The 27,509-nt window shown below is 39.0% G+C and overlaps 1 protein-coding gene across 1 annotated transcript in view; it reads right to left on the bottom strand.

The window, feature by feature from the left end:
* The window catches only part of MEI4 (meiotic double-stranded break formation protein 4), a 198,878-nt gene that overhangs the window by 68,015 nt on the left and 103,354 nt on the right, over positions 1-27,509 (bottom strand). Inside the window, exon 5 of the mRNA XM_027093730.1 lies at positions 12,886-13,017. Coding sequence (XP_026949531.1) covers positions 12,886-13,017 — 132 coding nt within the window. The remainder of the gene's footprint in view (positions 1-12,885; positions 13,018-27,509) is intronic.

The following is a 27,509-nucleotide window of genomic DNA, read 5'->3' on the forward strand; positions in this document are numbered from 1 at the left end:
TGGTCATGTTGATTCTACACATAGTTTTACTTCTTCCTTTCTCAAAGTACCACAGCCTTATTGCAATGGCAAGGAGGTCCAGTACAATGATAACTAGAAGAGATGAGAGAGGACATCCCTCCCTTGTTTCTCATCTTGGGGGGAAAATATTTAGTCTTTCACCGTTGGTATATCTATAGGTTTTTCATAAAAAACAAAATTTCTTGAGGAAATTTCCTTCTATTCATACTTTTGTATTTTTTCTAGAAAATCAAGAACGAGTGGTGAATTTTGGCAACTGATTTTTCTGCATATACCCGGGTAATATGGGTTCTCTGTTAATATTTTGAATTATATTGATTGTTTATGAATGAGAAAACAACATTGCATTCCTGGGATAAATACCACCTGATGATCATGTAGTATTTTTTTGTATGCTGCAGGATTCCACCTATTAATATGCAGTAAGGATTTTACTTCTGTGTTCATCTGAGGTATTCTCAGTTTGTTTTTGTTTTTCCTTGTAATGTGAGTCTGGTTTTGATACTGAAGTACTTACGGTCTCATGAAATGAGTTAGAAATGTTCTCTATTCTTCCATTCTCTAAACAGAGTTTGTGTAAGAGTGCTATTATTTCTTTCTTAAATGCATGATCATTTGGTCCTGGACTGGCCTTTGTAGGGAGGTTTATAAATTCAAATACACTTTATTTAATCAGCATAGGGTAATTTAGGTTTTCTATTTCTTCTTGAGTCAGTTTTCGTAATTTTCAAATTTCAAGGACTGTGTGTTTAATCTAAATTGTTGAGATTACTGTCAAAATTTTTTTCATATTTATATTTATCTATTATATTTTAAACAGATTTATTGGTATACAGTGCTTTTATATTTATGTTGAAATTTCCTATTTTCTCCTTATTATTCATACTTTCCTTTTTTAATTGAATGAAAGGTTCCTTAAATTCTATAATGCTTTACAATTTTCAAAAGTTTCATACACATGATTTTATGTAATCCCATAATAACCCTTTCTTTCTTCCTACCCCTATACTGCCCCTACCCCTTCCTTCTCCCGATTGGTAACCACTAGTTTGTTCTCTGTATCTGTAAGTCTGTTTCTTTTTTGTTTTATTCACTAGTTTTTTTTTTTTTTCAGTTCTTTTTTTTTAACATCTTTATTGGAGTATAATTGCTTTACAATGTTGGGTTATTTCTGTATAACAAAGTAAATCAGCTATATATATATACACATATCCCCATATCCCTTCCCTCTTGAGTCTCCCTCCCACCCTCCCTATCCCACCCCTCTAGGTGGTCACAAAACACCGAGCTGCTCTCCCTGTGTGATGCAGCTGCTTCCCACTAGCTATCTATTTTACATTTGGTAGAGTATATATGTCAATGCTACTCTCACACTTCATCCCAGCTTACCCTTGCCCTTCCCTGTGTTCTCAAGTCCATTCCCTACCTCTGTGTCTTTATTCCTGTCCTGCCTCAAGATTCTTAGGAACCACTTTTTTTTTCTTTTTTTTAGACTCCACATATATGTGTTAGCATACAGCATTTGTTTTTCTCTTTCTGACTTACTTCACTCAGTATGACAGTCTCTAGGTCCATCCACCTCACTACAAATAACTCAATTTCATTTCTTTTTATGGCTGAGTAATATTCCATTGTATATATGTGCCACATCATTTTTATCCATTCATCACTTGATGGACACTTAGGTTGCTTCCATGTCCTGGCTATTGTAAACAGTGCTGCAATGAACATTGTGGTACGTGAATCGTTTTGGATTATGGTTTTCTCAGGGTATACACCCATTAGTGGGATTGCTAGATCATATGGTAGTTCTATGTTTAGTTTTTTAAGGAAATTCCATACTGTTCTCCATAGTGGCTGTATCAATTTAAATTCCAACCAAAAGTGCAAGAGGGTTCCCTTTTCTCCACACCCTCTCCAGCATTTACTGTATGTAGATTTTTTGATGATGGCTATTCTGACCGGTGTGAGGTGATACCTCATTGTAGTTTTAATATGAATTTCGCTAATGATTAGTGATGTTGAGCATCCTTTCATGTGTTTGTGGGCAATCTGTGTATCTTCTTTGGAGAAATGTCTATTTAGACCTTCTGCCCATTTTTGGATTGGGTTGTTTTATTGATATTGAGCTGCATGAGCTGCTTGTAAATCTTGGAGATGAATCCTTTGTCAGTTGCTTCATTTGCAAACATTTTCTCCCATTTTGAGGGTTGTCTTTTTGTCTTGTTTATATTTTCCTTTGCTGTGCAAAAGCTTTTAAGTTTCATTGGGTCCCATTTGTTTACTTATGTTTTTATTTCCATTTCTCTAGGAGGTGGGTCAAAAAGGATCTTGCTGTGATTTATGTCATAGAGTGTTCTGCCTATGTTTTCCTATAAGAGTTTTATAGTGTCTGGCCTTACATTTAGGTCTTTAACCCATTCTGAGCTTATTTTTGAGTATGGTGTTAGGGAGTGTTCTAATTTCAGTCTTTTACATGTACCTGTCCACTTTTCCCAGCAACACTTATTGAAGAGGCTGTCTTTTCTCCACTGTATATTCTTGCCTCCTTTATGAAAGATAAGGTGACCACATGTGTGTGGGTTTATCTCTGGGCTTTCTATATTGTTCCATTGATATATATTTCTGTTTCTGTGCCAGTACCATACTGTCTTGATTACTGTAGCTTTGTAGTATCATTTGAAGTCAGGGAGCCTGATTCCTCTAGCTCCATTTTTCTTTCTCAAGATTGCTTTGGCTATTCGGGGTCTTTTGTGTTTCCATACAAATTGTGAAATGTTTTGTTCTAGTTCTGGGAAAAATGCCACTGGTAGTTTGATACGGATTGCACTGAATCTGTATCTGTAGATTACTTTGGGTACTATAATCATTTTCACCATGTGGATTCTTCCAATCCAGGAACATGGTATATCTCTCCATCTGTTTGTACTGTCTTTAATTTCTTTCATCACTGTCTTACAGGTTTCTGCATAAAGGTCTTTTGTCTCCTTAGGTAGCTTTATTCCTAGGTATTTTATTCTTTTTGTTGCAATGGTAAATGGGAGTGTTTCCTTAATTTCTCTTTCAGATTTTTCGTCGTTAGTGTATCGGAATGCCAGAGATTTCTGTGCATTAATTTTGTATCCTGCTACTTTACCAAACTCATTGATTACTATAGCAGTTTTCTGGTAGCATCTTTAGGATTCTCTATGTATAGTATCATGTCACTGCAAAAAGCGACAGTTTTATTTCTTCCTTCCTAATTTGGATTCCTTTTATTTCTTTTTCTTCTCTGATTTCTGTGGCTGAACACTTCCAAAATGATGTGGAGTAACAGTGGTGAAAGTGGGCATACTTGTCTTGTTCCTGATTGTGGAGGAAATGCTTTCAGGTTTTCACCATTGAAAATGATGTTGGCTATGGGTTTGTCTTATATGGCCGTTATTATGTTGAGGTAAGTTCCCTCTATACCCACTTTCTGAGAGTTTTTATCATAAATGGATGTTGAATTTTGTTGAAAGCTTTTTCTGCATCTATTGAGATTATCATATGGCTTTTATCCTTCAGTTTGTTAATATGGTGTATCATATTGATTGATTTGCTTATATTGAAGAATCCTTGCATTTGTGGGATAAACCCCACTTGATCATGGTGTATGATCCTTTTAACTGTTGGATCCTGTTCTACTAGTGTTTTGCTAGAGGAACTAGTAGAATGAGTTCCTCCCTCTGCTATATCTTGGAAGAGTTTGAGAAGGATAGGTATTAGCTCTTCGCTAAATGTTTGATACAATTCGCCTGTGAAGCCATCTGGTCCTGGGCTTTCGTTTGCTGGAAGATTTTTAATCACAGTCTCAATTTCAGTGCTTGTGATTGGTCTGTTTCTATTTTCTATTTCTTCCTGGTTCAGTCCATAAGGTTGTACTTTTCTAAGAATTTGTCCATTTTTTCCGGGTTGTCCATTTTATTGGCATAGAGTTGCTTGTAGTAATCCCTCATGATTCTCTGTATTTCTGCAGTGTCAATTGTTACTTCTCCTTTTTCATTTCTAATTCTGTGGATTTGAGTCTTCTCCCTTTTTTTTTCTTGATGAGTCTGGCTAATGGTTTATCAATTTTGTTTATCTTCTCAGAGAACCAGCTTTTAGTTTTATTGATCTTTGCTATTGTTTTCCTCATTTCTTTTTCATTTGTTTTTGCTCTGATCTTTATGATTTCTTTCCTTCTGCTAACTTTGGGGTTTTTTTGTTCTTCCTTCTCTAGCTGCTTTAGGTGTAAGGTTCTGTTGTTTATTTGAGATTTTTCTTGTTTCTTGAGGTATGACTGTATTGCTATGAACTTCCCTCTTAGAACTGCTTTTGCTGCATCCCATAGGTTTTGGGTCGCCATGCTTTCATTGTCATTTGTTGATTTTTTGATTTCCTCTTTGATTTCTTCAGTGATCTCTTGGTTATTTAGTAGTGTATTGTTTAGCCTCCATGTGTTTGTATTTTTTCCTCTAATTGATATCTAGTCTCATAGCGTTGTGGTTGGAAAAGATATCTGATACGAATTCAAATTTCTTAAATTTACCAAAGCTTGATTTGTGACCCAAGATGTGATCTATCCAGGAGAATGTTCCATGAGCACTTGAGAAGAACGTGAATTCTGTTGTTTTTGGATAGAATGTCCTATAAATATCAATTAACTCCATCTTGTTTAATGTGTCATTTAAAGCTTGTGTTTCCTTATGTACTTTCATTTTGGAATGATCTGTCCATTGGTGAAAGTGGGTTGTTAAAGTCCCCTACTATTACTGTGTTACTGTCAATTTCCCCTTTTATGGCTGTTAGCATTTGCCTTATGTATTGAAGTGCTCCTACGATGGGTGCATAAATATTTACAATTGCTATATCTTCTTCTTGGATTGATCCCTTGATCATCATGTAGTGTCCTTCTTCATCTCTTGTAATAGTCTTTATTTAAAAGTCTATTTTGTCTGATATGAGAATTGCTACTCCAGGTTTCTTTTGATTTCCATTTGCATGGAATATCTTTTTCCATACTCTCAATTTCAATCTGTATGTGTCCCTAGGTCTGAAGTGGGTCTCCCGTAGACACTATATATATGGGTCTTGATTCTGTATCCATTCAGTCAGTCTGTGTCTTTTGGTTGGAGCATTTATTCTATTTACATTTAAGGTAATTATCTACATATATGTTCTTATTACCATTTTCTTAATTGTTTTGGGTTTTTTTTCATAGGTGTTTTCCCTCTTTTGTGTTTTCTGCCTAGAGAAGTTCCTTTAGCATTTGTTGTTAAGCTGGTTTGGTGGTGCTGAATTCTCTTAGCTTTTGCTTGTCTGTAAAGATTTTAATTTCTCCGTCAAATCTAAATGAGATTCTTGTTGGGCAGAATAATCTTGGTTGTAGGTTTTTTCCCTTTCATCATTTTAAATATGTCCTGCCACTCCCTTCTGGCTTGCAGAGTTTTTGCTGAAAGAGAAGCTGTTAACCTTATGGAGATTCCCTTGTATGTTATTTATTGCTTTTCCCTTGCTGCTTTTAGTATTTTTCCTTGTATTTAATTTTTGATAGTTTGATTAATATGTGTCTTGGCATGTTTCTCCTTGGATATACCCTGCATGGGACTTTCTGCACTTCCTGGAGTTGATTGACTATTTCCTTCCCCATTTTAGGGAAGTTTTGAACTATAATCTCTTCATGTATTTTCCCAGACCCTTTCTTTTTCTCTTCTTCTTCTGGGACCCCTACAATTTGAATGTTGGTATGTTTCATGTTGTCCCAGAGGTCTCTGAGACTGTCCTCAATTCTTTTCATTCTTTTTTCTTTATTCTGCTCTGTGGTAGTTATATCCACTATTTTATCTTCCAGGTCACTTATCCATTCTTCTGCCTCAGTTATTCTGCTATTGATTCCTTCTAGAGAATTTTTAACTTCATTTATTGTGTTGTTCATCATTGTTTGTTTACTCTTTAGTTCTTCTAGGTCCTTGTTAAACGTTTCTTGTATTTTCTCCATTCTAGTTCCAAGATTTTGCATCATCTTTACTATCAGTACTCTGAATTCTTTTTCAGGTAGACTGCCTATTTCCTGTTCATTTGTTTGGTCTGGTGGGTTTTTACCTTGCTCCTTCATGTACTGCATATTTCTCTGTCTTTTCATTTTGTTTAACTTACTGTGTTTAGGGTCTCCTTTTCGCAGGCTGCCGGTTCATAGTTCCCGTTGTTTTTGGTGTCTGCCTCCAGTGGGTAAGGTTGGTTCAGTGGCTTGTGTAGGCTTCCTGGTGGAGGAGACTGGTGTCTCTGTTCCAGTGGGTGGGGCTGGACCTTGTCTTTCTGGTGGGCAGAGCTGGGTCCGGTGGTGTGTTTTGTAGTGTCTGTGAACTTATTATGATTTTAGGCGGCCTCTCTGCTAATGGATGGGGTTGTGTTCCTGTCTTGCTCATTGTTTGGCATGGGGCGTCCAGCACTGGAACTTGCTGGCTGTTGGGTGGAGCTGGGTCTTAGCGTTGAGACAGAGGTCTCTGGGAGAGCTCTCACCGATTTATATTATGTGGGGCTGGGAGGTCTCTGGTGGTCCAATGTCCAGAACTTGGTTTTCTAACCTCAGAGGCTCAGGCCTGACACCAGGGTGGAGCAACAAGACCCTGTCAGCCACACAGCTCAGAAGAATAGGGAGAAAAAATGAAAGAAAAAATAAGAATAATTAAAAAAAATTAAAAAGATAAAATAAAATTTTAAAATTATTGAAAGAAAAAAATTTAAAAAATTTAAAAAAAAAGAAGAGAGCAACCAAACCAACAAATCCACCAATGATAACAAGCGCTAAAAACTATATTAAGATAAACATAAAAATCAGAAACACGTCAGTTGCTGACAGCAAACCTCAAGTCTACAGTTGCTCCCAAAGTCTACTGCCTCCATTTTAGTTTGATACGTTGTCTATTCAGGTATTCCACATAAGCAGGGTACTTCAAGTTGACTGGGGATTTAATCCGCTGCTCCTGAGGCTGCTGGGAGAGATTTCCCTTTCTCTTCTTTGTTTGCACAGCTCCTGGGGTTCAGCTTCCGTTTTGGCCCTGCCTCTGCTTGTAGGTTGCCCTCAGGCTTCTGTTCCCACCCAGACAGGATGGGGTTAAAGCAGCCGCTGATTAGGGGGCTCTGACTCACTCAGGCCAGGGGCAGGGAGGGGTACGGAATGCAGGGCAAGCCTGTGGCGGCAGAGGCCAGAGTGAATTTCAACAGCCTGAGGCACACCGTGTGTTCTCCCGGAGAAGTTGTCCCTGGATCATGGGACCCTGGCAGTGGCGGGCTGCACAGGCTCCCCGGGAGGGGAGGTGTGGATAGTGACCTGTGCTCGCACACAGGCTTCTTGGTGGTGGCAGTAGCAGCGTTAGCATTTCATGCCTGTCTCTGGGTTTCGAGCTGATGGCCGCAGCTCGCGACCGTCTCTGGAGCTCATTTAGGCGGTGCTCTGCCTTCTGTGGGCAGATAGGGAAGGAATCCCTTCTCCTCATGCACCCTGAAACAATGGTCTCTTGCCTCTTAGGCAGTTCCAGACTTTTTCCTGGACTCCCTCCTGGCTAGGCTGTGTTCACGCCGCCAACCCTAGTCCTCTCCCTGGGGTCTCATCTCCGAAGCCCGAGCCTCTGCTCCCAGCCCCCGCCTGCCCCGGTGGGTGAGCAGACAAGCCTCTCAGGCTGGTGAGTGCTGGTCAGCACGGATCCTCTGTGCGGAAATCTCTCTGCTTTGCCCTCTGCACCCCTGTTGCTGCGCTGCCCTCCGTGGCTCCGAACTTTCCCCCTGCCCACCCCGTCTCTGCCAGTGAAGGGGCTTCCTAGTGTGTGGAAACCTTTCCTCCTTCACAGCTCCCTCCCAGAGGTGCAGGTCCCGCCCCTATTCTTTTGTCTCTGTTTTTTCTTTTTTCTTTTTCCCTATCCAGGTACGTTGGGATTTTCGTGCCTTTTGGGAAGTCTGAGGTCTTCTGCCAGCATTCAGTAGGTGTTCTGTAGGAGTTGTTCCACATGTAGATGTATTTCTGATGTATTTGTGGGGAGGAAGGTGATCTCCACGTCTTACTCCTCCACCATCTTGAAGGTCCCTCCCTGTTGTATTTTTTAAATTAAGTGATATCATATCTGTCTTTCTCTGTCTTATTTCACTTAACATAATCCTCTCCAAGTCCATTCATGTTGCTGCAAACGATAAAATTTTATTCTTTTTTTATTGCTGAATGGTATTCTAGTGTGTGTGTGTGTGTGTGTGTATGAGATCACATCTTTATCCATTCATCTCTTGCTGAACACTTAGGTTGCCTCCATAAATCAGCAATTATAAATAATACTGTTATGAGCATTGGGGTGCATGTATCTTTTCTAATTATTGTTTTTCAGATATATACCCAGGGGGGTTATATGGTAGTTTTATTTTTAGTTTTTTAAGAAACCTCCATACTGTTTTCTATAGTGGCTGCACCAATTTACATTCCCACCAACCGTGCACGAGGGTTCTCTTTCCTCCACATCCTCACCAACATTAGTTACTTACTTGTCTTTTTGATGATAGCCTGTCTGACAGGTGTGAGACAATATCTAATTGTGGTTTTGATTTGAATTTCCCTGATGATTAGCTATGTTGAGCATCTTTTCATGTGCCTGTTGACCATCTGCATTTCCTCTTTGGAAAAATGTCTATTCAGTTCTTCTGCCCATATTTTTATTCCAGTTGTTTGGTTTTTTTGATGTTGACTTTTATGAGCTATTTATATACGTTGGATATTAACCCCTTATCAGTCACATCATTTGCAAACAGTTTCTCCCATTCTGTGGGGTTTTTTTTTCATTTTTCTTTTAACACACATATATATGTGTGTGTGTGTGTGTGTGTGTGTATGTATATATATATAAATAACTGTCTTTGTCCTTATATGCTGATTCCATTATTTCTGTCATTTCTGGTTCTATTTCTATTAACTAATGCTTTTTCTCATGGCTATGAGTTACACATTCTTTCTTTTTCACATGCATGATGTCTGAATGGACGTAGACATTAATGATATCATACTGTTGAGCTTCTGTATTATGTTGTTCCAGCAGGCAGCTAATCTAGCTGTGAACCAGCAAGAAATCTTCAAGGTGTGTTTCCAAGCTCTGTTAGAATCCCCCCAGCATAGCCTTTTCCTAGGACTGTAAAGTACTGTACTGCTAAGTTGTAACATTTTAAGGTCTCTACTGAATGCCTTATTGAGTAAGGTCTTGCCATTATATTTCGATAGAATTTGGATGGTCCCAAGCACTGTGTGAGGTCTGGCCATTATGCAGCTCACAATTTCTTTGTAATATTTCTTTCCTGAGTAGTTTTTCTTTGCTTGGCCTTGTGAAGTGTCCTCCTACGCATGTGCAGCTTAGTATTCAACAAATGATCCAGAACACCTCTGTTCAAATTTCCTGAGTTCTTCTTTTCAGGGTTTTCTTCTCTCCATGACTCCGACCCAGAAATTCTCTGCATCAGTTCTCTGGAACTCCAGTCTCTGCCCCATCAGTTCAGTGAGACTGCTGGGACTTGGCTAGGTTTCACTGTGCCACAGTCCAGAAAGGGCCTCCAGGCCCAAAGTCAAGGCAATCACGGGGCTCACATAGTTCGCTTGCCTTATTTCAGGAATTGAAATTTTGTACTGCCTATTGTCTGAAATTCACTCTGTCATATATTTTTCCAGAGTTTTAGCTGTTTACATTGGGAAGGCTACTCTGTTAACAATGAACTTTATGACTTTTTAAATACTTTTTAATAAGTTCCAAGAAATTTTATTTTTTAAAAATAATTAGACATTTTATTATGCTTTTTCCAAAAAATCATCTTAATATGCAAGTTTGAGATGCAAATCACCAATAAGAGTTGAATTCAGTTAATGCAATCAAGTCAACTTCTGAAATGTGTCTCCATGAATCAGTTTCAGAAAATAATGTTAAGTTTTATCTCAGAGGTCAAAATGTATACAGCAATGACCTGTATGTCCAACAATAAGACTATGTCTAAGAGACATAAAGAAAACTGGAAAGTCAAAAAATATGTAGTATGACTTTAATATTTATATTCATAGATTTTTTTTGCATAATCCATATTATATATAATATATATTACTGTTTATATCTGATGAAAAATTAAATCATTTAAGCCTGACATTTATAATAGTCAGCTAACATCTAATATTAAAATAAAGCTTGTCTTCTTTCCTTGTTTGTACATCTGCCTCTCCCATTCCAGAGTACTTTTCCCTGAGTCCCTGTTCTCTTTCTGACTATGATTTCATGATTGCCATATAGTGATATTCCCCAATTTTTATGTATGTCCCCTCCTTTCCCTCAAGTTTTAATTTCGTATTTCCATCTGCCTATATTTAGATTACTTCAATGTTTCCTCATAGTCAATATATACAAACTCAATTTTTTCTGCTCACAAAGAAGCATTGCTTTCCCATTTACCTAATTCTTCTTAGTGATATTTTTTCCTATCTCTTAGTTTTATAATATTAATTTTTGCACTGATTCTTCTCTCTCCTTCACATTAAATCTTTTCTTGAGTCCTTTGGATAACACTTCTTATATACAAGTGGTTATTTGTACTCCTGCTTGTGGAAGACTTATTACATTGAGAGTCCTGGATAAATGGCTTCCCTGCATTCACGCCCTTTGCCCTGTATTCCCTCCTATTCTGACGCCATCTCTTACCACCATTTTACTGAATTTCTGAGCCTTACATGTGATAGACACCTTGGACTGACTACATCATTAGTCATTCTATCATCCTTTTAGAGTAAAGAAGCTGAAAAAGCATAAAACTACATTTTCTGTACCTCCTTGATGCTAGGGTTCTGAATATGTTGTTGGCTTAGAAATAAACGCACTGACAAAAACTGAATTAGTTGAAACTGAATCACACAGTGAGACAGGACAACACAGGGCATATATCTGGCTGTTGTACCTTGTAGCAGGACTGTTTTATGGACCCTGTGTCTGTAGTAGTAGCTCCTTGAGTCAGCAGGCAGCTTCCTGGTCATGACAGCAAAGGCAGCAATTCCTTTGGAGCCTATTCCTATTCAGCTGGGTAGTTGCGGAGGTCATTCATGAAAGTACGGCCTAGTCTCTTCTTCAACTATTCCATAGCTATTCATGTATCCTTTTCTGCTTAAATTGGCTGGAGTGAATTCTGTTATCCATTGTTAAGAATGCTGATGAACAGTTTACTTGTCTTTAAACAAGGATACTAATATCTTGAAGGGTTACTAAAAGGATTGAATGGGACAATTCGGGTAAAGCATAACACATATTACCCGCCAAAAACTAGTTCTTGTTGTTGTGTTATTGTTACTCTTATTCTAAAGTGGCTTAACAATCAGAATGCCTGGGTCTGAATTATGGCTCTTAGCATATGTTCTTTCTGCAAGCTTGGTCAAGGTGCTTGACTGCTCTAAGGCTTGACTTCTTTATCTATAAACTAGGTAAATAATATAACTACTTCATGTATTTTGGTAAAAATTAAGTGAGAATATGTAAATAAAATTTTCTTTTCTGTGTTTTGTTATTTTCCACACAAATCTGATTCCATCAAACTAATTTCCCATATTGCTTCCTATTTTTAATGCCATGACCTTACCTTGTTTCCTCAGAATCAGAATTCTGAGCATACTTTTTAAGACTAACACCCAGCGCCTCAACATTATGTATTCTCTCCTTTTCAATTCAAATCCGTTTTTCAAGCTGTTCCTTTTTCATGAAATCTTTTCAGGCACTTGCAACCTACCTTGATCACTTCGTTGATCTTGGAGCTCCTACAAACGGCACCATGCATTTTAACACTTCACTGTTTTTTTCCACTAGTAAATGTGCCTTATTTCTTTCTCAAATGGATTTTTAGCTCCTTGAGATCAGTAACAACTACTTTTTAAAAATACATCTACAGAGCTCTTACAAGGGTTCACCATTTAACAGTCACTTGAAAAACTGCTGACTAGATGATTTACCAAGACATTGATTGAATTCAAGTAGATTATATAATATTTTGGAATATGTTATTAAATATAGAGAACTTAGATGTAAGAACTTGGTTAAAAGCATTTAATATTATATAAATATATATATATATATATATATATATTTCTCTTATTTTTTCTCTTTACCAAAACATTTCTGTCTCTGATTTCCTTTATTTGTGTTTAATTCTAACCACAGAAAGAATAATATTAAGTGAGCTGAGAAAGTGAACACATAATATGCCACTGTCAACATTAGAACATGGGAATGACTTCTGTTTCTTAGACACATTTGTCAGCAGTGACATAAGAGTTTGCACAGATAAAAGAGCATTGTTTTCAACCTTGGTTGCACACTGGAATCATCTGGAGAACTTTAACAATACCAATACCTGCGTCTTAACCCCAGAGACCTCCATTTAATTGGATTGGCATATAGCTTGGCAACAGAGTATTTAAAGTTAGCCACATGAGTGTCATGAGCAATTAGGAATAAGAACCACTGGTCAGAGGCTGTTCTCCATTTATCATCCTCTCCTGTTCACTTTCCTCTCACTGCTTTGCTTTAGGAACACACTGCCTTCTTGGAGAGGTTTAAGGCCATGCCTTTGCCATCACTAGTGACACCTTTGGCACATATATACCAGTAAGGATGATAAAATGGCATTATTTTGAAAACTATTTTCTGAAAGTATCTTTCTGTAATTTCAGCAGGCAGCAACACTATTCATGTACGTTAGAAATAAGGTAACGACTAAAATATCAGCCTGGCAAAAAGAGAGGGGAGGAGAAAGGGAAAGAAAAGTCTACAGCTGCATTAACTATAAATGAAAGTTACAGTATCAAGTTATATGTACCTGATTGATGGTGCCCAGATCATCAGCGAAGCTGTTTACTTCTGACAGAAGCAGAGATATTATAGATCTTCTCAACAAGCTGCAACTTCCCAGGGTTACCAGACTCTGAGAGACATAATGCTGCACCTGAAACTAAAGATCAAAATGAATAGATTTCTATTTTCTATCAAGTTAGCTCAAAATATATTTAATGGGCACTTTCTAAAATTTACTATTGAGCTCCATGCTGCAGGGAGTACAAAAAGTGTCAACATAATTCTGGGTCAGTCTCAAGCAAAACTGTGAAACAGACAGATTATCATAATAGAAGTAAGGAAACTTTATAGCAGTTAATATTTTGAAATGTGTGACAAGGTGCTAAAATGGAAGTTTTAGCTGAAGAACCAAAAGATCATATCATTTAGATAGAGTACATACAGAATGAATGAAGATGATAAAACAGGGCTTCCCTGGTGGCGCAGTGGGTGAGAGTCCGCCAGCCGATGCAGGGGACACGGGTTCGTGCCCCGGTCCGGGAAGGTCCCACATGCCGCGGAGCGGCTGGGCCCGTGAGCCATGGCCGCTGAGCCTGCGCGTCCGGAGCCTGTGCTCCGCAACGGGAGAGGCCACAACAGTGAGAGGCCCGCGTATCGCAAAAAAAAAAAAAAAAAAAAAAAATAGTCTAAAGTCACAATGTTTTAGAGTGAGGAGAAAGAAATGTGGGACTCTGAATTTTTATCTAGAGGCAGCAAAAGATCTCGTCATTAAATAAATTTCAAAGGATTGTGGGAGACAATAAACTATATCCCCTATAGTTAGTAGGAGAAAGGCCATTTGATTATAATTCACATTAAGTTGCATATAACTCATAACTGGAATTTCATTAAATCTTTCCTTTAATATATCTGGGACAAAGGAGGCTTCATGGAGTATCTCAAAACACAGAAACAGCATCTGCCTTGCCATTGTTCTCTACGGGCTTAAAATCAGATTGAGGAGACACTGCTTTTATATGTAAAATGTTTAAATGACAATGCTGAAATAACTAATGCCATATGAAACTAGGAAATGCCATCTGTGTCCTTTACGATGTATACTTAACATAGATATTTCTCAAACTGACATTTTAATAATATACTTTAACTTTAAAAGTTAATCAGTGACACTAAGAAAGTGAATGGATTATAGACTTCAAAAGAAATTTCTATTATAAATCTGGACACGTATAACTAGCTGTTAATAATAATTTTTGAAATCAAGTTATCAAATTTAAAACTAAAACCACATCAATTTATTATCATAGAAAATCATAGTTATTTATCATTGTTATTTCCTAACAATGTAATTAGCGAAGACTCCCATCTTTTGTAACTCTCCAGTATGACTTATTAGATGTCACATGTTTTACAACATTTTAATTTGTACCTGAAAAAACAGTACTTTTACCTAAGTCCTAAAAAACTTCGGTTGAGTATTTCACTGATGCTTTAATTGTTTACCTTTTTTCCTCAATATTTAATCTTTAGGAGATAACTTAAAGAGAAGAAAAATTTCACCATAAAGTGAAAGGGACTTTACAGAATGGGGATGAAATGAAAATGTGACAGGGTAGGCTAGACTCTGGAGTCCAACACCACCTGAGTCAAATCCCAACTCCATGCTTACTAACTTGTACTAACAACTTACTTAACCTTTTATGTCTCAGCTTACACATCTGCAAAACAGTGTCTGGGACAGCACCCACTACATAGAGTCGTGCATATTAAGTTAGACAGCAAAACTGATTAACATAGTGTCAAGCCCCTAGCAAGTGCCCAATAAGTGTTAAATGTTATAATGTAGGATAATAATGTAAAAGCACTGAAGGTTATACGTGTAATTCATTGACCCTTAAGAAGTTAAATACTAGAAATAAAATCCATTTGTCTAGAGTTAATACGGTCCTTTTAGAGGACATTGCTGAGAAGGAAATTTCACCACAAAGAGATTTTCCACAATACAGCTATGAACTGTGACTGTCTCCCCCGTATGACTGAGGTTCAAACGAGAGCAGACTAAGTACAGAGCCATTAAGGTGATTTAAAATTCTGTGAATATTATTATAAAATGGCCTCTCTTCTTCCTTACATTTTAATTGTCACTTGCCCTTTTGTAAATGCAGTGGAACTTTGAGAGAGGCTGACATGGACGCCTGGGCTCACATTATGCATGCGGCAACTGCAGCGGAAACCACGGAAGGACCTGCCAACACCCACGCCATCATTTTCTACTCTAGCATATCTTTCTGCATTTCAGGGACAGAGGAGCTAGAAATAAATTTCCCCAGATTCCTCTGCAGTTAGGATTTTGGATGAGGTTTGAGTTCTGCCAATCAGAGCATTCATTTGAGAACCGGATTTAGCAGTGCATTACGGAAGAAGAGAAGCGGGCTCAGGGCATGCGTTTTGCTGGCGCGGACTGTAGCAGAGGCGGCACAGTTCTGGCTTATCCTGCAGCTGGTTCAGAGGCTTCCTGCGTTTCCACGTTCTTAATCCTAGTAGAAGCAGCGGGATGCTATCTTGGTGACCCACTGGTTTAGGGAGTCATTGCTGTAAACTCAGTCTTCCCAAATGTGCTTGGATCTATATATCCACCTGGAAGATTCACAGAGCTCAGTGCCACGCTGAAGTCTTGAAATATTCAGGGGTGGAAATTCCTACCACATGCCCAATAAATTTGCCTATCTGACCTGTTCAGGACACTGAAGGATCTTGGAGAATAACAGTGAATTATCACAAAATTCATCGGGTGGTGTTTGTAATTACACTGTTCCAGATGTAGCTCCCTGCCTCTGATGCATATTAGACAGGTCTTGATCTGGGGGTTTGCATTCACCTAGGAGACAGCAGGGCACTTTTCCTGTCCTATTAAGGCTATGTTAACTTGCTGGCTTCAGGCCATTATTTAATAGTTCATAGGATTCTGAACATTGAAACGTTCCACAGGATATCGTGCCAGTGCACTGTACTGATGACATCATGCTGATATGGCAGGGGTTTTGAGGGCCCTGGTAAATCACATGCATTCCAGAGAGGGAACTCCAGAACTCAGGTGCCTGACACACTTGGGCAGTTTCTGGGTCTTAGGCATGTTGGAATACACCCCTAAAGTGAAAAACATGTTGCTTTAGATGTACTTACTATCACTAATAAACAGATACAATGCCTGATGGGTCTCTGGATATTTGAGGCAACATATATTTCTTTGGTTTTCTACTCAGATGCATATATTGAGCAACCACAAGGCTGTGAACTTTGAGAAGGGCCCAGAGGAGCATAGTAAGATCTCTAGCTGGTCTACGCTGGGGAACAACAGGCTCTGCCACATGGACCTTATGACCAGGAAGAGCCAATATTCCTGGAGCTAATGAGTATACCTGTAGCTGACCCTAAAGAGACAATCACGGGGGGGGGGGCACTTGGGTTTGGGAAGAATGTCATAACTTTCTTGACAAGTAAATATTACCCTTTATAGAAAAAAGAAAAACTCCTTGCTTATGCTATTTGGCCCCAGTAATGACTGAATGAGTGCCTGATAGTGGGACACCAAGTGACTATACGCCCAGAGCTGCTCATCTGAACTGGGTGTTACCTAAGGTTAGGTATACACAGCAGTACTCCAACATCAAGTAGTTGCACTAGATACAAAATTGGGATCAAGCGGGAACTGAAAACAGAAGTAAATTTTCCTTGAACAGTTAGTTCCAACTAGAATACACTTCTTATAAGGTTGAGTGATAGGAAACTTATGTTCTAAACCAGTGACCGATATCCGACGCTCTTTCTCCCACATCCAGAATATACAGGTTCAGGAGCCAAGGTATGAAAGTCAGACTGGGAACTCTCAATATTACATCTAATGATTTATTGGCAAAGTGTTATTCCCATCCTTGTGGCATTGGATTTTGTCTTAGAGGTCTACATAACCAAGTGAAAATGGTTCCGACCAAAGGACCAAACAATGGCTTCGTGAACTGGAAGCTGAGATTTCCACCTGGCTACACGGATTTCTTTATGCCACTGTACCAATGGCAAAAAAGAAGTTCCTGTGTTGGCTGGTGCAATTGACCTCTATGGTGGAGGAAAACAGGCATTTACAATGCCATGTCAGCAGGGAAGATTACATCTGGAAGCCAGGGATTGCCCTCTATTTCTGACACGTCCAAGTGGCAGAAATAAATAGGATACTACAGCAACCTCATGAGGCAAGATGACCAAAAGGTCAGATCCTTCAGGGATGAAACTCTGGGTAAGCCAACTAAGTGAGGTTCTGGCTGAGGGCAAAGGGAGAATGTAATTGGCAGTGGAGGAAGAAAATCAATACAAATTATGGAATTATAACCAGTTACAGAACCGAAGGCCATGATGGGTTACTTTATTCCTTCTTTGTGGGTATGTGTGTGTGTATTTTATAATTTAGTCCATGAATTACAAAGTATCAAACTAGAATTGTGACTGAACTAGCATAGGGATGATCATCACATCACACTATATCATACGAAAAGATCGAGATTGAATCCTTCCTTTTGATAAGAGGTCTATAGATTTTTGTTTCTATAGAGCACTGGTGCATTATGTTTTCACAGCACGTTGCTGTTGCTACTGAGATTTGGTGGAAGTTTGAATATGGGAAAAAGGGAGTATGTGAACACTGAATAATTAGAGGAGCAGTCCACAGCAGGTAGACTGGGATCACCACTCAAATATTCTTCAAGCATGCTTCCAGTGCTAAAGAGGCTAAAACTCTCTTTTAGGGAGGGTTCTGGATATAATGTAAATGTTTGTAGTAAGTCGATCTTATGTAAGACATAGTCAGAATTACCTGAGGTGAAAGGCAGGTTGCAGGGCATCCCCTTTTTTTTTTTTTTTTTAAAAGAAGATGTTGGGGCTTGGAGTTTATTAATTAATTAGTTTATTTTTTGCTGTGTTGGGTCTTCGTTTCTGTGCGAGGGCTTTCTCTAGTTGTGGCAAGTGGGGGCCGCTCTTCATCGTGGTGCGCGGGCCTCTCACTATCGCGGCCTCTCTTGTGGAGCACAGGCTCCAGACACGCAGGCTCAGTAGTTGTGGCTCACGGGCCTAGTTGCTCCGCGGCATGTGGGATCCTCCCAAACCAGGGCTCGAACCCGTGTCCCCTGCATTAGCAGGCAGACTCTCATCCACTGCGCCAGCAGGGAAGCCCCAGGGCATCCCTTTTGAATGATGATATGGTTCTGAGAAGATGCAGCAGGATTCTGGAACAGATGGCAGAAGTGTTCCTGATTCAGGAGATTCCTGATGATGACAGAAGTGCTGGGATCTGGGACTGGCAGCTTTGGAAACTTCTATCTCTGTGCTGCCTCGATCATGGCAGAAGCAGCAGCAACCCTGATTCTGTGGTGTGGTTTACAAGAAGAGATTTTAAGACAAATTTCAGAACTGTGCTTAATGTGAGCACTGATCCCAAAGAAACAAGTTCAGTAGAGAAAGAGAAAAGAGTAAAAAGAACCAAGCAGAGATTCAAGAACATGTGAAATAAAAACTCAAGGCAGATGAGCTCAGGAGCAGAATGAAGATGACTGAGGAAAGAGTCTATGTACTTGAATACAGGTCAGTAGAATTTATGCAGCCTGAGGAATGAACAGAATCTCAGGGGTGCATGGGACAATATGCACAGGTCTATCAAGTGTAATTGGGATCCAGAAGGAGAAATGGGTCAGCAAAGGCAGAAAATGTTTGAACAAATAATGGCTGAAAACTCCCTGAATTTGGCCAAAGACATACATTAAAGAATCTCATTGAACCCAAGCAATAAATATAAAAAGAAAAAATAAAGCCTAGGCATATCAGAGCCAAACCCTTAAAACTGTGGATAAAGAGACAAAGTTGAGAGCAATCAGAGAAAAATGACACCTTACAGGGCACACAATACAAATAACTGTGGACTTCCCATCAGAAACTAGGGTGGTTTGAAAAGACTAGATTATTATCTTTAAATTGCTGGGAAAAAAAGAAATGTCAACCTAGTATTCTATATCCAGCAAAAAATCCTTCAGAATAAAGGTAAAATAGATATTTTCAGATAAAAAGTAAAAGTAAGAAAATAGGTAACCAACAGAGCCACAGTATAAGAAATGCTAAGATAAATTATTTTTATGCTTAGTAGAAATGATACTAGTGGAAAATTTGAATCTTCATGAGGAAACGAAGGGCATCAAAAATGGTAACTATTTGAGTAAATGTAAAAGTTTATTTTCCCCTTAATTTCTTCAAAATACAAGTAAAAATATATACAATATTGTCTTGGATGTGGATTAATATATGTGACAATTATAGCATAAGAAATAAGGGCATGAGCCAATCGTCAGTTTATCGCCTCTCAGCTCCAAATTCACCCTTCAATATATGATCAGCGACAACAGACAGCATTCTTTTAAATATCTCTCCTTTACATGAGCAACACAGCAGGTTTCTCAGCAGAGGATACTGAGAAAGGATTAACTGCAGGAGAAAGAAGGTTTCCTGCTGTTTCTGGCTGCTGCACAGCAGGCCGGCGGTGTGGATGGGAGGACATCTGGTGGAGCTCAGCCCCAGCTGCCCATCCAGAACATCAGGTCCCCTGAAGACCTTGCAAGCTCACCCTAGCCTGGCGATAATCCTCCCATAACCCTCACTCCACAGAAACCAGCAGCCTGAAGTCCTCCTGCCCTGGATGCCTGCTGCAGGCATCAGGGTGGCTCGTCTGCAGCCCAGAAGGTTCCTGCCAAGCTGACCCTTCCTCTGTGGCTTTCCTGTGACCTGGAGGGTTTCCTCTGAGCCCCCACTCCCTGTGTACACTCACTCCACTAATTGCTGACCACCTGAATCCTACTGCGTGAAAATACAACATATCAACACTTGTGTAATACAGCTGAAGATGCTCTTGGAGGCAAATTTAGGGGGGAAGCACGGGAAGAAAAGCCTAAATCAAAGGAACTGATCGTTCACTATTTCTTACCTTCATTCATCTGGAAAGCAGAAGCTAAGCTGCCTTTGAAGGTCTTAGAGATTATACTGCCCACCTCTCATCAGCCAACAATGACTTTTGCAATTTGATCTTTTTTTTTTTGGACAACAGCTCTCCATTTGCCACCCTCCCCCAACAGCCCCTGGCAACCACTAATCTATATTCTGTCTCTACTCTGTCTCTATAGATTTACCTATCTGGACATTTCATGTAATAGAATGATACTACACGTGGTGTTCGTGTCTGGCTTGTGCCGTTTAGAATATTTTTTCGAAGTTCATAAATTCTGTAGCATGTATCAGTATGCCATTCTTTTTAATGCCCAAATAATAGTCCATTGTATTTAGGAATATACCATTTTTGTTTATCCACCCATCAACTGATGGACATTTGTGTTCTTTCCACTTTTTGGCTATTAGGAATATTGCTGCTATGAACATTCACGTACATGTTTTTAGATAGATACATGTTTCAACTCCCTTGAACACATACCTAGGAGTGGAACTGCTCAGTAACATGACAACTCTATATTTAACTTTTTGAGGAAATGCCAAACTGTTTTTCAAAGTGACTACACCATTTTGTATTCCCACCAGCAATGTAGAATGATGAGTTTCTCCACATCTTTGTTACATCCTCATCAACACCTGCTATCTTTTTTATTTTAGTGATCCTACTGGATGCGAAATAGTATTTCATAGTGCTTTTGGTTTGTACTTCCCTTAAGGACTAATGCTTCTGAGCATCTTTTCATGTTGTTTATTGGCCATCTGTATATTTCCTTTGCAGAAATATCTACTCAACTCATTTGCCTATTTTTATTGGTTTATTTATCTTTTTTTATTATTGAGTTTTAAGAGTTCCTTATAGAGTCTGGATATAGGTCCCATATCAGACATATGACTTGCAAAAATTTTCTCCCATTCTGTGGGATGTCTATTTTCCTGTTATCACTAATAGCACAAAAGTTTATTTATTTTTTTCCTTTTGGCATCTCTGTGTTTCACATCTAAGAAACAAATGCCTAGTCCTAGGTCAGAAATAATTACTCCTACGTTTGCTCCTCAGAATTCACAGTTTTAGTTCTTTAACCTATGATCCATTTTGAGTTAGTTTTGGTATATGGTCCGTTTGCATGTGGATATCCTGTTCTTCCAGGACCATTTATTGAAAAAACTATTTTTACCACACTGAATTGCTTTAGTACCCTTGCTGAAATCAACTGTCTACAAATTTAAGGGTTTACTGACAGATCCTCAATTCTATTACATTAATATATATACGTATCCTTAACCCTTACTCTTTGCTATAGATTTGTATTTAGGACATGTGAATCCTCCAACTTTGTTCTCCTTTTTGAAGATTATTTTGGTTATTCTGGGTCCTTTTTTTTTTTTTTTTGCGGTACGCGGGCCTCTCACTGTTGCGGCCTCTCCCGCTGCGGAGCACAGGCTCCGGACGCGCATCAGCGGCCATGGCTCACGGGCCCAGCCGCTCCGTGGCACGTGGGCTCCTCCTGGACCGGGGCACGAACCCGTGTCCCCTGCATCGGCAGGCGGACTCTCAACCACTGCGCCACCAGGGAAGCCCTCTGGGTCCTTTTTATTTCCATGTGAACTTCAGTGTCAGCTTGTCAATTTCTGCAAAAAAATGTGGCTGGGATTTTAATAGGGATTGTGTGGAATCTCTAGATCAATTTGGGGAATATTACCATCTTAATAATATAATCCCTGAACATGAAATATTTTTCTCTTTGATTTCTTTCAACAATGTCTGGTAGTTTTTAGCAAGGATATCTTGTACTTCTCTTGATAATTTATTCCTAAGTATTTTGTTATTTTCATGCCAATATAACAGAATTATCTTAATTTCATTTTAGAATCAAATCACTTTTTGAATATGTATTTTATATATAACTTCCCTTAATATATATTTTTCTTAAACATGTGCAAGAAACAACCAAATTATCAATACATTCTTCCTATAGTATATAAGATAAATCAATAAACCTAAGAATTGTGGGTGGGAAGCAAAAAAAAAAAAATTACATACAGCATCTCCTTTGGTTCCCTTTTTGCTTCAAAAATATTAACTTCAGCCATTAAAGATAGGAAATGAAATTTGTAACAGAATTATATCATCAAAGTGGTACTGCTGTGTAGCATTTTCATGAATATTTGGGATATACAATACTATGGATTCTGTAATCATTTCTATATTCTCTAAAACGTCCATCACATAACCTCTCAGGAGGTTCCCATAACTTGGGGTATAACTTGCCTATCCCTCTGCTGCTGCTATAGCTACTACTAAGATACTTAGAACTATTACTACTACTATCCCCACCTCTGAGAGGTGAGATAATCTGGTCACTAAGAGTTCAGACTCTGAAGCCAGACGCCTGTTCAAAACTTGACTCTGCAAAGCACTCCCTATGTGACCATTGGGAAGTTACCACACTTCTCTTCACCTCAGTTTTCTCATTTGTAAAAGGGGGATAAGAAGAGTTAAAATTTCATAGGCTTGTTTTGAAAAATAGATGAGTTAATATACATAGGTACTTGTAACAGTGCTTGGCACATAGAAATGCCCAATAAATGTCAGCTATTTTCAACTCCAAGAAAAGAAGATAACAAAATGGAAGTATGGAGATGTCTTTTTTTTTCATCTCACCTGCAGCTTTATGAAGCACTTACATCTCCTCTACCCTATTTCTTCTCTCAAGGAGGAGAAGTGCAGGAATGCCTGGGTTCTGGACTGAAGTGCCAAAGAAGGAACAGGTTGGGTAAAGAAATAACAGGATCTGTGCCTTTGGCTTTAGCTCTCAGGGAACATCATCTCTTTGTGACTGCAGTGATAAGAAACTCTCAGAGGGTGCCTATCTCCTGACTAAGAGTACACCCCAGTTAAAAAAAAAAAGAAGGGGGCTTCCCTGGTGGCGCAGTGGTTGAGTGTCCGCCTGCCGATGCAGGGGACACGGGTTTGTGCCCCGGTCCGGGAGGATCCCACGTGCCATGGAGCGGCTGGGCCCGTGAGCCATGGCTGCTGAGCCTGCGCGTCCGGAGCCCGTGCTCCGCGACGGGAGAGGCCACAACAGTGAGAGGCCCGCGTACCACAAAAAAAAAAAAAAAAAAAGAAGGGAAAAAGGGTGACAGGAGGAACACGGTATGGCTAAGAATGCCTAGATCAAGCACTATTGTTGACTAGAGATATGCACATATGCCTGACGCAGGTACATCCCAGTCCTTTAAGGTAACGTTACAGGTAGGCCTTCGTTATAGTAGGGCTTTTGCTCTAAAGACAGTGCATAGGTCTGTGGGCAGAATTCTGGAAATCTTCTCCTCAGAGGCGCCACTAAGGAGAAATCTACAAACTAGAGCTTAGCAGGTTTCCAGAGGAGAGACCTAGTGTTGGATAACACTGGTCGGCAGGAGGGATAACTCCAACGAAGTGTGTTTAGAAAGACAGTAATAGTAGACAAGTTCAGACCTTGTCAGAAGAACAGCAAGAAGTGACAGGCACCCTGGCAATCAAGTTCAGTACAAGAGAGAAGGGTCTGAGCAGAGGTCGTGTTTGAAAATCCATGATCAGCTGTACACTGCAGGATCTCAGTGTTGAGGATAAAGTAAGAAATGGGGAAGGCTGACAATGCAGGGAACCAAGCAGAGAGGAATAAGACAGGAACTCAGTTCCCATGCCTGCCAGACATGGGCAAAGCACGAAATATGCTTTCTGGGATTAGAATGGGAGGTCTGCAGTTCTAGAAGCACTACTGATTTGAGATGAAATGATCCAGGGCTCCTCGAGTCCTCGCCATGGAACAGCCGGGAGCCCAGGGCTTGAGGAAGAGTTAAGCACACAGATATGGGTCAACTGACTGCTGGGGAAATAGGTAGAAGGGGCAAAGTCCCACTATGTGAAGACACTCAAATACTTCGTGTATCATGGAGCTTCAAAATAAAGCAAGGCTTTAAAAACAATCAAAAGGTAGGCAAACGTTTCATTAAGTTTAGGGCAAGGAGTAAAAAATGGTAGTACAGGGCTAACAGATGACCCAAAAAAACCCATTTTTCCCATTCAAAGGGATGATCTTCAATCTGGAGATAATAAAAAACAGTATAAATAGAAGATAATATAATGCAGAATTAGAAGTTCAAATTCAGTGATTACTGGGTAGAGCAGATCTAAGTGCTTTGTAAAGCTGCAGATGTGATGAAAAAAAAGACATACTGTGAGAACTGAACTACTTGAACTGAGCTCAAAGTTTAAAGAATTTTATCCTAAAGTACACAAGGTACTTGTAAATGTGACTGATGATATATTCATGATAACTGTTGAGAAATCAGAAAAAAGGCCCTAAGGAATAGAAATGGGCAAGTGACACATGGATTTAAAAAAAAAATACGAGAGTAGACGTCTTGTTTCATAGACTAATACGTATGTGGATACTGGGACAATTCTAGACATTACTATGCAGAACATTTTTGACAACTAAGAGAAGCATACAGAGTCCAGGAGAAAAGTGCATCAGTTAATAAATGCCAGGCGCACTAACCTTAATTTCTGTCCTGTTATGACAGAGTTGGTATACTCAATCAAAAGAAGTCCCAGACGTAGAATGTATTGATTTCAACAAAGGCTCTGAGCAAGCCTTTAGGATTTCCTGTGGTTAAAATAGGGGCCATATGAGTTTCAGGCTGGTTGAATGAACTGCATATGAACTGCATGTGTGGATTGTAACTGCAGGGGCTCCTCTAACATCACGCCACAGTATTTGGTCCTTTGGTCACATTTTTAATGAATAATTTGAACAAAATCTTGCAAATCAAAATTTAAACTATGCAATACTGGAAGAGACAGCTAGTGCTGTGGTAGCAGAATCAAGATTCAAATGAACTCCCTCAGCTACAATAACTAGCCCTAAGTAAGTGAAATTTAATAGGGATATGTGAACAGTTATGTTTATTTAAATTCTTATAAATGCTGAAAACAAGAATTGTAGCTAGGGATATTAAGAATATCTTTTTTTAATATGCTAAGTACCTACTCAGGTTGGTGCTAAAGACAATTAACATTCAGAAGAATCCAAAAGGTCCCAAAAGGGAACAGTGGTACCTTCATAAAGGTCTTCATATTTCCTATAAGATTTCTCACGTAGGCTCAGACATGGGATAGGCAGTGACTTCTGTTAGACTTTGTCATTTTGTTCAAGCCAGTGTGACTGAGAATCTGGAAAGGTGTGGGGCCCTATCCAATAAACTTTAAAACAGCCATCTGCCTATAGGCAGATGGCTTATTTATGAAACTTCTCAAAGGCAGCAGATTAACTGAACAAAATTTCATTTCCTTATCACTGGGGACTGTGTGACATTTGAATGGAAGTCAAAAGCAAATAATAATAACATGGCATTTTATATGCTCAAACTGATCTGAGGGGGTTGTAGAAATTCTATGCTTTGTCATTTATTCAAATGGTTCCTATCCTTGAGTCACTGACATGTGTTTAAAGATGTACATGCTAGTAAGAGATATATCATATCACATTTCACAAAAGAATAACAGCAAACATGTGAGTGCTAGCAAGTTCACACTGAATTCTGGGAAACAATCTGAAGAAAACAGTTTGAGATCAAAGGTACATAATTATCACTGAATAACCAAACACGTAGTAGAGATTGGTTATATGGAAGGACTGCCTTGGATAAGCATTAGGATGCTGAATCACGCCTTCCATTTCTATGATATCTATTTGTATAACTCTACTAATGAAGGAAACTAAGTTAAACCAACTAAAAATGTCTATTAGAACAACAAGAACTATGCTAGTTTCTTCTGCCTAAGAATTTAGGCAAAAGAATTGGGATACTCCATTTAGTATCCTGACGACACTGATAATGGCATTCCCCATTTGCAAAAGAATTTGAAAAATGAGGCAATTAAGGCTCAAAAATGTTAAGGTTACACGGTGAGTGGTAGAGTCTAGTACTAGATTTAGATTTTTTTTTTCAACTTGAATGCCTATTATCTCTGCTGCCAGTAAAGTAAAACTTACAGGATAACATGGCAACAGAGTAGCAGAAAATAATATCGGTAAAAATACACTGCAACTTATTAAGCTTTTATGTTGCATTATGCACAGTGCTTAGTGTCTATATATTATATCATTTAATCCTCAAAACAATCCTAGGAGGAGGTGTAATCTCAATCTAAATAATAGGAATTCGGTTGAGAGAGAGTAATCTGTTCAAAGTTAGATCAAATACACGTTAGAATCAGAATTCTCTTGTGCTCTTAACCATTGCATACCTAAAGCTATCATATCCCAATCTCTCATGGAGGCATAATTAATCCGAAAGCCTCCAAGAGCATTCATGGAGAATGTTCAACTACTTACCATATATATATATTTTTTTTTGGCACGCGGGTCTCTCACTGTTGTGGCCTCTCCCGTTGCGGAGCACAGGCTCCGGACGCGCAGGCTCAGCATGGCTCACGGGCCCAGCCACTCCGCGGCATGTGGGATCTTCCCGGACCGGGGCACGAACCCGTGTCCCCTGCATGGGCAGGCGGACTCTCAACCACTGCGCCACCAGGGAAGCCCACTTGCCATATTTTGATAAGAATGTTATTACCACTTTGAATTAAAGATACAACTGCTGGACTATAAAGTATCGATTTCTGTTACTAGGCCAACACTGGAAACAAGCTGAACTGTAAGGGAAAAGAGACTCAAATACACAGGTACAGATGGTATCAGCCCTAAATCTGGGTGGACAATGCAGTGATAATTGTTTCCTACTTCCTGAAACATCTAACATTATATTTCATCCCTTTATTTTCCTAGTATTCTATAGTTAACATGCATTAATTGTATAAAACAAGAAAACCAAAGTCTATGTAGAACAAAATATATATATTCTAGGGACTGTTACTCCAGGAAAGCTGGGGAAATAAACAGGTATGAAAACCCTCTTCCCATAAATGTTACAAGCACACCTATGAAACTTCTGAAATAACCAAAATATTCAGCAATATAAACTGTAGCTATTAATATAAATCTGTATTATCAGAATGGAGGTGACCACAGTAGTCAAGCAATTTAGAGGTAGAAATGTCCAGAGAATTGACCTCTGGAACTAACCACGGCTTTACACAAACCATATGAAGGGCCCTGCCACCTCCCTAGCCCTCCAGGATCTGAGCAGTGCTGATGTGTGGAAGAGAAGCTGTTTTACAAAGATCTTAGAACTTCAGTGCAATAAGAGTGAAGGTAAGCCATCCAAACTCAATCGAAAGTAAATCACAGTAAAAAATGTTCAAGGCTCTCACTCATATGAAAAAATATGTACTACAAAAGTAAATATGTTGTAGAGTTTAGAGTAAAAGTTACTGCTACAATTAATTACATAAAACGATTTTTTTTAAACAACTGCATGTGTTAAGATTTCTAATGAGGTAGGAGATTATTCATGAAAATGCCATGATTCTAAAGAATAGGACACAACAAAATTAAAGCTATAATAGTCAAAAGTAAATGGTCATACATTCATTCATTCTTTAGAGCAAACTCCGACTGAGTGCAGACCTTGTGCAAATGACTGAGCTAGTCCCCACGGTCACTTAGA

This window comes from Aethalodelphis obliquidens, unplaced genomic scaffold (genome assembly GCF_003676395.1).
Source record: "Aethalodelphis obliquidens isolate GAN/ISIS:26980383/991018 unplaced genomic scaffold, ASM367639v1 scaffold3, whole genome shotgun sequence".
Classification (NCBI taxonomy): Eukaryota; Metazoa; Chordata; class Mammalia; order Artiodactyla; family Delphinidae; genus Aethalodelphis; species Aethalodelphis obliquidens.